The sequence below is a fragment of the Sceloporus undulatus genome, chromosome 9 (genome assembly GCF_019175285.1).
Source record: "Sceloporus undulatus isolate JIND9_A2432 ecotype Alabama chromosome 9, SceUnd_v1.1, whole genome shotgun sequence".
Lineage (NCBI taxonomy): Eukaryota > Metazoa > Chordata > Lepidosauria > Squamata > Phrynosomatidae > Sceloporus > Sceloporus undulatus.
Window position 1 is genome coordinate 20,745,071 of NC_056530.1, and position 11,793 is coordinate 20,756,863.

An 11,793-nucleotide genomic window follows, 5' to 3' on the forward strand; every position below is an offset into this window, starting at 1 on the left:
CTGAACATATCTTACCAAGAAAACGCTGATAGGTTCGCCTTAGAGTCATCGTAAGTCAGAAACAAAGGAACACAGCAGTGCTGCCCTAAAATCCTACGACAAAGGGCAGGACAAGTATTTTAAGAAGGATAATAGTATTACAGTGGGGCTTGCATTTTTCTGCAGACACTGACCCCACCCCAAGCTGGGTCCTGCCAGATATTTTGTACTTCGTTATTGTGTGCCTTCAAGCCATTTCCAACTTACGGCGACCCTAAGGCAAACCTATTGCTGGGTTTTCTTGGCAAGTGTCTTTGGGGAAGGGGGAGCCATTGCCATCCTCTGAGGCTGAGAGAGCTTGACTTGCCCAAGTTCACCCAGCGGGTTTCATGGCCAGAGTCATAGTCAAACACTCAAATCACTACACCACACTGGCTGTACGGCTCCCTTTATCCCTGACCAGTGGCTATTCTGGCTGAGCATGATGAAAACTGGTCCAAAATACTTGAAAAACCCACCATGCAGAAAGCTAGTTTATGGTGATCTGTTTGTCCAGAATTATATCTCCTGATCTGATGCAGAGGCAAGGAGCTGCCTCAGAGAGGTAAGAACAGTCTCCATCAAACTTTTTATCACCACCTCTGCCTGCTCTTAACCCAGCTAACATACAGCATCATTGTCTTTATCCTGCCAGCTTGTTACAAGACACAGCATGGACAAACTGGTCTAAGGGGCTTTGGAGTCTAGAGAACACCACCACTGTCAGTTTTTCTGGGGGTGTAGTTGACTATCCACCTTCCCGCACACTGAAGGAAGCTTAAGACAAAGACAATGGCATTGTTCCACACATCTCTCTCTTCTGTGTTTGTATGGGAGCCCAGAACTGTGCCAAGTGATAGCATACATCCTTCAGCATCTTCTTTCTCACAATGACAACCCACACGTACCTGAAGGAAAGCCCAAAGGCAGGTGGAGAGGCAAGGCAACAGTTCACCTTCCCATTGCATGCTGTCCCCCAGCCCTATGTCTCAGTGCTATGGGATCCTGGGATTTGTAGTTCATTGTGGCACCAGAGCTCTCTGACAAAGAAGGCTAAGTATCTCACAAAGCTACCGATCATAAAAGTCCACAGCATTCAGCCAAGGCAGTTAAAGTGGTGTCAAGCAGCATTAATTCTGCAGTGCAGATGCAGCCGAATGTATTTGGCACAATAGCCTGTGATGGCAAGTGCCATACGTTATAACAGGATTATAAGAGCCAAAGGGATCTGGTAGCTGGGTTGAGTGCTGAAGTGTAGCTATGGAGGTGAGGGTTGGGAAGAGGGCTTTGCCCCCCCCCCCCAATAAAAATTCTGTCCTCCCTCAAAATTTTCCCTCCCCAAAATTCTAGGTTTGCAGACAATTAGAGATTGAAAATCATTAACCTTTAAAACTCTTCTATTTGCTGAAGCCATAGCCAGGGGTCAGCATGTTGGCCATATAGCAAAGTACAATATCATCCAAAATCCACCAAACAGTGATCCATTTATTGGACCAACTAAAATGCCCATTATACATGTTGCAAGCTTTCAAGGCTCCACTGGCTTCTTCGTCGGGCAAAGGTGTTAAAAATCACACAGGGGAAAGAAAGAAAATGGCGATGTTAGTCACAGGCCCGCATTTTGTCAAGATGTGTCAAATGCAGGCCTATGACTAGCATTGGGTTCCCCCCCCCCCCCATTTCTTCTTTGTACCATGTGATTTTTAACACCTTTGCCTGATGAAGAAGCCAATGGAGTTTCTAAAGTTTGCAATGTGTAATGTTTTACAACGTGTAAAAATACCATGGTTTTGCACATTTGGGATGATATTGCAGTACTTCCATTCCCTTGGTCGCTTTGCCTGCCCCTTTTCTTTGGGTGCCTAAACTGTGTTTCTAAATGCTTCAACCAAGGCTTTAAGTTATTGCAGTGCTAGAAATCTGGGGATTGAAATAAAATAGTAATCTGGGGAACAGAATTATTATTTGGGGCGATGCCTTCCTTTTGTTCCCACTCCCTTTCTAGATACACTCCTGCAGCTGATCTATTTGGCACCACATCTTGTAGCAGGATGTACCGCAGGTTAATATGGGAATATCAAAACCAAAAGAGATCTCACTGTGTTTTTCCTAGTGGTAGGGCTTTTTTATTACCTAACAAGCCCTAATTAAACCAACCTGGGTCCTGGGAGGAGGCTGAAGCCAGGGTTGCTCTTCTGGAAAGGGCTGAGGTCCTGGTTTTGTCCTTGGAAATATGTGGGGCAAGCCAAAGGCATATCTTGCCACAAGCCCCTGGCTGGTGCCACGGAGAGCGGTAAGGGGATGCCTCTGAGTTTGTTGTCTTGGGGAGAAGGTAATGTTGGACAACTATTTCTGGAGCGCTGGCAGCTCTTCCAGAATGCTTCCAGAATGGAGGCATTTAGAGAGGATCTTCTTCATTGGAAGGGAGATATTTTTGCCTTAGGTTTTGGTGGATTTTTTGGGCTATGAAGAGTTTATTCCTGACGTTTCGCCAGCAGCTGTGGCTGGCATCTTCAGAGAAATTATTGGTGCCTTGTGAAGTCGAAGGCTTTCATGCGGCATCCATAGTTTTTTGGGCTCTGTGGCCATGCTCTGGAACAGTTTATTCCTGACGTTTTGCCTGCATCTGTGGCTGGCATCTCAGGGATAAACTCTTCCAGAACATGGCCACATAGCTTGAAAAAACCACAAAGAACTATTTTTGCCTTGTTTTCTCCCACCAAAGGGATGCAACTTTGGAGAGGATCTGGTGTTGATCTCGCAGGGAGCAATCTTTTTCCTGCTTCTCAAGCAAGACACCCCTTGAGAGGGTTTTAAACAGAATGGTTTGAAAGCCCAGCAGGTAGCTGGAAGGCTTTCCATCCAATCCCAGGTGCAGTTTGTTAGATGCAGGCCGTGGAGGGAAGGTTTCTACTCTGCATGTGCTCAGATGCAATCCCAGGTGCAGTAGATGCCTGGCTTTCCTAGCTTGCTCAAAGTCAAGAGGGACAGGAGAGGGCTCGCTTGCAGTGTCTAAAACACTGTTTCTCAACCCTGGGTTGTACCTTTGGGGGTCGAATGACTCTTTCACAGGGGTCGCCTAAGTCGGCCATCGGAAAACACATATTTCCAATGCTCTTAGGAACAGAGACACCACTCCTCTATCCAGGGGGTCATCACAACATGCGGAACTGCATTAGGAAGCTTGAGAACCACTGATCCAGGAGGAGAATCCCTTTCTCATCCCTCCAACTGTCTCACCTTTGTGGAAAGGGATCATTCCACAGCTCCGTCCCCAACAGGGCTCATAGAATACTTGTGCCCTCTGCTCCACCTGAGCTTGAGCAAACCCTTTTAGGAGATGGATGGGTAGCACTCCTTAAGTTAAGGAACTTGAACAGAACAGGAGTGGAGGGTAACCTTCTCTGCGCCCTTTAAATCCTCCCCAATTTTGCTTGCTTGCAGGCAGCGGATGAGAAAAGGGAACCTTTGAAAAGCAAGGACAACAAAGGTTTGAACAGTGAACAAGGATCCAGGAAGGTGAGTGTATTTGCTGGCCTGGATGATCACCGTACTTTGGTAGCCATGGTTATCATTTACACAGAGTCAGAATTCAGAGCTCACTTCAGCAGTGAAACCTCATTCTCCCTCTACATCCACACTGCAGAAGAAATAATCCAGTTTGACACCACTTTAACTGCCCTGAATCAGTGCTATGGAATTCCGGGGAAGTGTAGTTGGTTTTCACATCAAAAAAAGTGTCACAACAAACTACACTTCCCAGAATTCGACAGCATTGAGCTATGGCAGTTAAAGTGGTGTCAAATTGGATTATTTCCGCAGTGTGGATGCAGCTGCCCATATAACTGGACTGTGTGCCAACAGTTCCAGATCAAAATGAACAAGAGTGTTATACCACTTGGGGGAAAAAGAAGATGGATAAAGGGGGATCAGTGGGATGGAATGGAGTGCCCTGTGGAGGAGGTCAATGGGGTGTGTGTGTGACACCATGAGTTACTACACAGGGTGACACGAACCCTAATGATGCCACTGTCTTGTGTTAAGGCACAAGTGCTTGTCAAGAGCAACGTCCCATCCATCTGCATGCATTTGTTTTGCTGAATGCTTGCTGGGGGGCCCTACATGAACAGTGTCTCTTACTCTCTGGGAAGGATGCTGCTGGTATATTCTAGCACTCTTGCTGTCAACTTCCCTCTGCCCAAATCTTTCCTGCAGAAGAAAAAGGCCCCAGGAAACCATGAAAAAGAATTTGCTTCTGAGAAGTTGGGAGCTATCTGTCCCAGGACGCTGTTAGAAGCCCCTTTGCAAAGAGGTAAGAGGGGTTCAGAGGAGGGCTGGTTGCAGGACGAACAAAAAAAGGGGAGATGTGTTAGGAATCCATGAAAAGACAGCCCTGTGATGGAGGGTGAGACAACTAGGCTCATACTTTCACCCAGGTTCAATCTCTCCTCTCTTGAGGACCTCAAGTAGCTACAGCTTCCTGCATGGCAGCGGGTTGGATGGCCCTGGGGTCATCTGTGATTCGACTGTTTTATATTTTCTTAATGATGCATGTGATTTTGCTTGTGTTTCTCTTAACTCTGCAAATCCTAATCTTGAGTCCTAATCTTGGAGGGGAAAGTGAGGCATAAATGAAGTGATTGATTGAGTGACGTACCTTGCAGAACAGACAGCTATGGATGGCTTCACCAAGAGAGCCAGGCTGCATGAACCACAGTAATTTCTCTCCTCCTTAGTTGTTCCTGTCTCAGAATCCCTTGCCGAGGAACTGTCCCAAGCCATGCTGCGGATGGACATGGGCCTAGAGAGAGAATACGCCTATGACATCTTCAGCAGCATGATGGTGAGTTGGAGAGGGAGGAACATAGTACCTGTAGCCTACTTGATGAGCAACTTAATGGGAAACTTGATTCTAAGGCTGCTGCCGCACTGCAAAATTCATGCCATTTGACACTGCTTTAACTGCTGTGGCTTCATCCTATGGAATCCTGGGATTGTTGTTGTTGTTGTTGTTGTGGCACTAGAGCTCTCTGTTAGAGAAGGCTAAATAGCTCACAAAACTACAATCCCAGATTTTCACAGCACCGAGCCACGGCAGTTAAAGCAGTGTCAAACGGCATTAATTCTGTAGTGTAGACGCAGCTTGAGTGGTAACATCTAGGGCAGAGGAGGAAGAACTCAGTATATGGACTGGCTGTTTAAAATAACAGTCCTCTGGCACCTGGAAGACTAAACAATTTATGGTAACAACTTGATAACAAGGAAACTCCCCTCCCTACCTCCATGTTATCAATCCGGATTGTCTCTTATTGCTGTTTTGAAAAGTTGGCAACCCCATTAGTACCAGAACTTTGTTTACATCAAAATGGTTAATGTGAGTTGACTGTCTGGATAGGAAGCCAAAGACAATATATGCCATGGCCAGAACAGCCATGACTTTGGGGAGGGATGTATAGGATATGGAAGACAAACCTCACTCGGCGGCTCTTGCTTTTCCTTTCCCCAGCAGAAGCAGCAATTGTATGCGTTCCAAGCCTTTGACTTGCCACGCTCCATCACAGCGGAGATGCGCGCCCTTGTCATTGACTGGCTCGTGCAAGTTCATGTAGGTATTTACAAGACTGCCCATCCAAACAGGGACCTGGTCCTGAGTCCCCAGTTTCCACGAATCATCTCAAAGTGGGATGTGAGGGTACACATTCTCCAATTTTGGAGGGCTCAACTGCAGGCGGGAGGACAAGACAGTCTGCCAATCTGCAGTATAGCTAACAGAACAGCCCCCTCCAACAATTAACAAAACTTTGTTGACCATGCAATTAACTGTCTCTGTTAATTGCTGTGGTGTCAGGGCTCACCCTCTGCTCTGCCTCCATCCTCTGGCAAAAACCAAGGTAGCGAGATTAAGTGTTCCTCTTCCTATCTTCCTAAATAGGTGAGAAAGAATAATCCCCTCATTTCACTTCGAGTTTACTGTCCTAATTTCCAAACAGGAGCATGTGCTTCAATGACAATCTGTGAGCCACTGTGGTTGGTATTTAATGCATAGAGATCACTAGGATGTTACTTGGCTGACTATGTCCTCATTTTCATCTGTGAAATGTTGGAAGGTATGCAGCCGTCTTAGCATCCCTTGGGCGGCAATGTGGCCTCCCCATCAGTTGTCCATCCCTGTCCTTCACCAAATCCAAGAGTCCCTACTGCAAAACATACACACACAAACCATGTGTCACTACCTCTGCCCTCAACTCTTGCTCTTTCCAGGAATATTTGGGCCTGCTAGATGAGACACTTTACCTGACAGTCTACCTGATGAATGGCTACATGAGAGCAGGCAAGGTGCGCATCCGCAGCCTGCAGCTCCTTGGCATCGCTTGCCTCTTCCTGGCCTGCAAAGTGGAAGACAGCACTTGCCCAGAGGTAAGTGGAAAGCTGATATTGGAAGGACCAGGGAGAGCCTTGTGTCTTATCCAGGAAGGACTGCTTCCAGATTGGTCCCAGTTATTTCAACTGATTTTAAAATGTCCCAGTTTTTCTTTCCCCCAGCACTAACCTCTCCTCTTTTGTCCTCAGTTTGCATATCCTGTTGGTGCAAACAGTTCAAAGTCCCAATGTAGTTTACACCAAATTAATTCAGTTGGATGAGGGAAGAGGGGTGTATTTTTGTCTTCCCAGTAGGCCAAGGCAAAAGCAAACTGCCGCAGCTTCTTCTAGCTTTCCAGTTCTTCTTTGTTAATAACTTTGCCATTGTATCCACATTCGGACATGACTTGGCTACACACGTCCCAGCTTTCATCTGCAAAATGTTGAAGTATGAGATGATGGTAAGCTGTATGGTTTTGCACAGATGCCATCCCCCACTGAATAGCTACTTCTGCTGTATGGGTCAAGATGGCAGCAGAAGGTGTGCATTTGGTTTCATGGTCTGGTGGTGGGTTTTCTGCAGGCCTATTTAACAGTGCAGATGAGCCATGCAGAAAGTGAATTGCTGCTCCTGGAGGCCTGGAAAAGGCCAGGAGTCTGGGGAGGCTGAGAGTCAAAATAATACATGCAATTGCAAGGCGACACCTTGACCACACCTAAAGAAAATACCTTGAGGAGCTATGATTTTATCAGTGCGAGACATCCTTCCACCAATCTCAGTTATTACACGTTGTCATGATATCCATAGTTGCTGTGGCCTATTCAGCTATGGTCATTGTGGGAAAGATGGGATGTTTAATTATGGTGGTGTCATGGCTCTACTGCAGCTCTGAGGGCATTCTGGCCAGGATAGGTGTTGGCTGGACAGCAACCTAGATGACCTGCTCATTCCTAGGGAGGGTTTTGAGGGACGGCAAGCAGTCAGAGCCTTTGTGGGAATGGCTCTTCTATCCCAAAAGAAAACTCTTCCACATACACAAACACTGCATCAAGAAGCCCCCCTTCCCCAAGCCACCGGCTGCCACCTGATCCCCTTCTCACCTGCAGCCGGCCCAGCTGTGCTTCATGACGGGGGATTCGTTCAGCCGGAAGGAGCTGCTGCGCATGGAACGTAAAATCCTGACCCGCCTGAAGTTTGAGCTGCATTATGCCAACCCTGTCCACCTGCTCCGCTGGCTGGCAGAAGTCACCCATTCCACCTTGGAGGTGAACCTCAGAAATCTCATGGGGGATGAGAGGGGGGGACTACAGATTGTAAACCACTGAGTTTGCTATGAAGTGGAATAGAAATGTAAATGCTATTGCTATTGCTACTCAAAGTTTGGAAGAGACTCAGTGTCTCTTGCTCTTTGGAGGACAAAGAGAAGCCAGCCCTGGTTTGCTCTGCTTGATGTATGGCAGCCAAACTGTTGACTCCTCTCTTCTTCTCACTCCTTTTCTTGCCTTGCCAGCTGCGTTACCTGGCCCAGTATTTCCTGGAGCTCTCTGTGATGGAGGTGGACTGTGTGCGCTTTGAGCCTGCTCAGCTGGCTCTCGCTGCCTTGCACCTGGCACAGCGCTTGCTTCTTCAGGAGCCTGGCCTCAGAGAGATGGAGATGTTCCAGGAATCCTTTACCAAACTCCATTCATACAGGTAAGAGGGTCTTTTGGGGGGGGGGAATCAAACCCCTTCCAGTACTATGCTTTTACGTCATTTCCTGGTCTGCCTTGCAATGGGAATTTAGGTGACCAAAACAGTAAACTCCTTCAACCCAGTGATGGAAGAACCCTTCCCTGTTTCATGCTGTGACTGTGGGACGGCAAGTCTTGATACAGGGGGATACACACACACACACACACATAGATATATACTACTACTGCTACTACTACTACTACTAATAATAATAATAATATTTCCTGCAAACAACAAGTTTATTGCTTAGTCCGCTGACCATATCAATAGAAGACTAAATTCAAAGTTACAACATATAAAATACAAGATTAAAAAAAATCAAAATGTATGCATATATACAAAGATAAAACTGAAGTCGCACTTAAAACTCAAATGGGGAGTTTAAAAAGGACGCAGACTAACTAAAAGCAAATTTAATAAAGTGGGATACAAAATGAAATAGGACTTGCTAAAACAGAGTGGGAGCTAACAATGAAAGTGTTTAAATGAACTCGTCGCTGTGACATGAAACCCCGTTTTGTACCATACATTGATCTCTCAAGCGAGCAGCATTAACTACTACTACTACTACTACTACTACTACTATTTCCTGCAAAATCGGCATCCCTGCTTTGCACGGTGCCTTACCTGCTCTGGGTTTTGTTTTACAGCGAGTATGAACTGTCCGCAGTCTACCCCTACATGGCCAAAGCCGCTTTGCGAGGACCCAGCTGCCCCCCTGCATGCCATCTTCCTGAAATACTCCCGGCCTCACAAACTCTGTGTCAGCACCAGCGCAGCCATCACAGCCTCTGAGTACCTGAGTCGCTGCCTGGGGAGTCCCATCGCATGAAGGATGGGGACAGTTGCATTTTTTCACAGACTGGCTGAAAGGAGTCACTCCTGGGACCATTGCCCCACTCAGCGGATGACCAAAGCTCATGGCCAGAAACCCATCAAGTTGGCCAAGTGTGAAGGATTAATTTGTGTGTTGCTGGCAAGTATTTTTATGTGTCTATATGTGTTGTTCATTCTCGTCCTTTCCCTATTCTACTACTTCTATCGTTTCTCTCTGTATGCGCAGTGTGCCATGCCACTCTTTCCCGCTTTACCTCTCACTTATGGCATTTTAACAAAATTATGCCACAACGGCAGGCGTTTCCCAGCTCAGTCCTATTGAGCTGCCACAAGGCCTTTTAAAAAAAGAAAAGAATCGATGCCTCATAAGAAAATGGGGCTCATCAAATGTCTAATAAAGTATTTTATTATCTCCTTATTCTTCTCAATGTGTGCGCATGTTTCTTTTCTCTGCTTGAACTGGCTACGGTTCCAGACCTTAGGGTTCATTTGGTGTCCAACACTGACACTGCTTTAACATAAGCTTTATGGGTGATACATGATGCAGCAGATTGCACACAGCAGAGAAGCATCCCTTTCACCGATGGCGTCTAGCAGCCCTCATATCCAGGGATAGAACTGGAACCCTAAGTAATGAATTCTACCCAGACTAACCCCAGATGGTCTAAAGTTAATCAAATCCGCAAATATCACATACCTGCAAATATGGAGGGGCCAGCGTATTGCGTTGTTGTCTCTTTTACATAACCGTTCCGTCTACCCCGTTTCCCCGTAAATAAGACATACCCATAAAATAAGCCGTAGCAGGATTTCTAAGCATTTGCGCAATATAAGCCATACCCTGAAAATAAGATAGGGATAGGCTTGGTGCGGAATGGAAAGGGGGCGGGAAGGGAGCGGAAAGATTGGGGCCGAGGGTTCGAAAGGGAAGCAAGGAATTGAGGATGGAAATTCCGGGTTTGGAGAGTTATGGCCACGTTCCAGAAGAAGACGACTTAACTAGATTTGAGTAAATGTAGGTTGTTAATAAAAACAAGACATCCCCCAAAAACAAGCCGTAGCGTGCCTCCTTGGGGACAAATAAAAATAAGACAGTGTCTGGTTTTGGGGGACACCCGGTATTGCACCCATCTTTGTCTTTGAGCCTGCCAAAGGTCCATCTCCTGGGGCTGCCTAGCCTTGAGCCAGGGCAGTTGCAAGGGCCTCCAAAGGGATGCTTGACGCAGGCCTTTGGGTCCTGTCTCAGGCTGGCGGCGCTGATGCTGATGCAAGAAGAGGAGGGCAAAGAATTTCCCATCGTGCTCTGCTAGAGCGCTGTCCGCGGTGCTGAAGAGCTGCTGCTGGCTGCTGCTCTTGCTGCTGTTGCCTGGCTCGCTGCTCCTGGGCGGCCTCTTGGGCTGGTGGCCCCTCTGCCCCCCTTCCCTGGGTCCTGGGCCTTGATGCACAGCCCCCTTTCCCCCCCAGCCCTGCCCCACCGGAGAGAGGCCTTCTTCCAAGGGGGAGCCCAGCAGGATGGAGCCAGCCTTCTGCTGCTGCCCCTGCCGCCTCCTGTGAAGCCCGGGAGGAGGACCAGGGCCATGATGATGATGGAGGACAAGAAGACCAGCGGGCCTTTCCAGCGGAGCTGCCCAGAATCCGGGGGGCCCGGAGGGGCCCAGCTGGAGGCCAAGATCCAGGCGGCGGTGGAGTTCAAGGCCGAAGGGGCCCGATGCTACAAGCAGAAGAAATTCCGAGAGGCCATCGGCAAGTACCACCGGGCTCTTCTGCAGCTCAAGGGGCTGCTGGCAGGAGAGGAGTCCTCGGGCGGCGATCGCGATGGGGCGGCAGGGACAGCAGCATCAGGGCCATCCTCAGCAGCATCCTCCTCCTCCTCCGAGAAGCAAAACAGCCTGCTGCTGGGCGAAGGGTCCGGGGGATGCTGCTACCGCTGGCGGAGGCTCTCCGAGGAGCAGAGGGCGCTGGTGGAGAGCACCGAGATCGAGTGCTACAACAGCCTGACCGGTGAGCAAGGGACCCCGCCGGGAAGCCAGGGACTCAGGGGGAGGGCAAAGAGCAGCTTGGTTTGGCCCCACTTGCAAGGGCAGCCCTGGGTCAGGATGGGGGACCCAGCAGCCAAGGGAGGCTCACTCAGAGAGAGAAGTTGGTGGCCTGAGGTTTCAGAGACTTGAGACTCAGAGTGGAAAGTAGCCCATGCTTCCATAGGCTTGAGCCTCAGATGCATGGGACAGAGTGGAAAGTAGCAGGAGATCTCATAGACCTGAACCTCAAAAGCATGGGGTAGAATGGAAAGTAGCAGGAGCTTTTGTAGACTTGAGCCTCAGATGTATAAGGCAGAGTGGAAAGTAGTATGAGATTTCATAGCCTTTGAGCTTCAGATGCATGAGGCAGAGTGGAAAATAGCACTTGAGCCTGCTTCCTTGGATGCATGAGTGGAAAGTACCTTGAGCTTTCATAGACCTGAGCCTACTTCCTCAGATGTGTGGGTTAGAGTGGAAAGTAGCACCAGCTTTTATAGACTTGAGTCTCAGGTGCATGCATGGGGTAGAATGGAAAGTACCATTCATAGACTTGAGTCTGCATCCTCGGATGCATGGGATAGAGTGGGAAGTACCATGAGCTCTCATAAACCTGAGCCTACTTCCTCAGAAACATGAGATAGAATGGAAAGGAGCAAGAGCTTTCATAGACCTCAACCTCAAATGCATGGGGTAGACTGGAAAGTAGCACAAGCTTTTGTAGACCTGAGCCACAGATGCATGGGCAGAGTGGAAAGTAGCATGAGATCCCATAGACTTGAGCCTCAGATGCATGGGGAAGAGTGGAAAGATGCAGGAGCCTTCATAGCT

The 11,793-nt window shown here is 48.1% G+C and overlaps 2 protein-coding genes across 2 annotated transcripts in view; both read left to right on the forward strand.

Moving 5' to 3' along the window:
- The first annotated feature begins 1,278 nt into the window (after window positions 1-1,278).
- LOC121915539 (cyclin P) lies at window positions 1,279-9,290 on the forward strand. The gene is given in 10 exon segments (XM_042439862.1): window positions 1,279-1,284; window positions 3,463-3,537; window positions 4,237-4,330; window positions 4,755-4,861; window positions 5,528-5,623; window positions 6,280-6,435; window positions 7,486-7,644; window positions 7,890-8,071; window positions 8,761-8,821; window positions 8,823-9,290. Coding segments are annotated over 10 exon segments (1,056 nt in total). The 3' UTR covers window positions 8,943-9,290.
- A 996-nt stretch (window positions 9,291-10,286) lies between these two features.
- The window catches only part of TTC9B (tetratricopeptide repeat domain 9B), a 3,343-nt gene continuing 1,836 nt past the window's right edge, over window positions 10,287-11,793 (forward strand). Inside the window, exon 1 of the mRNA XM_042440375.1 lies at window positions 10,287-10,948. Coding sequence (XP_042296309.1) covers window positions 10,387-10,948 — 562 coding nt within the window. The 5' untranslated portion in view covers window positions 10,287-10,386. The remainder of the gene's footprint in view (window positions 10,949-11,793) is intronic.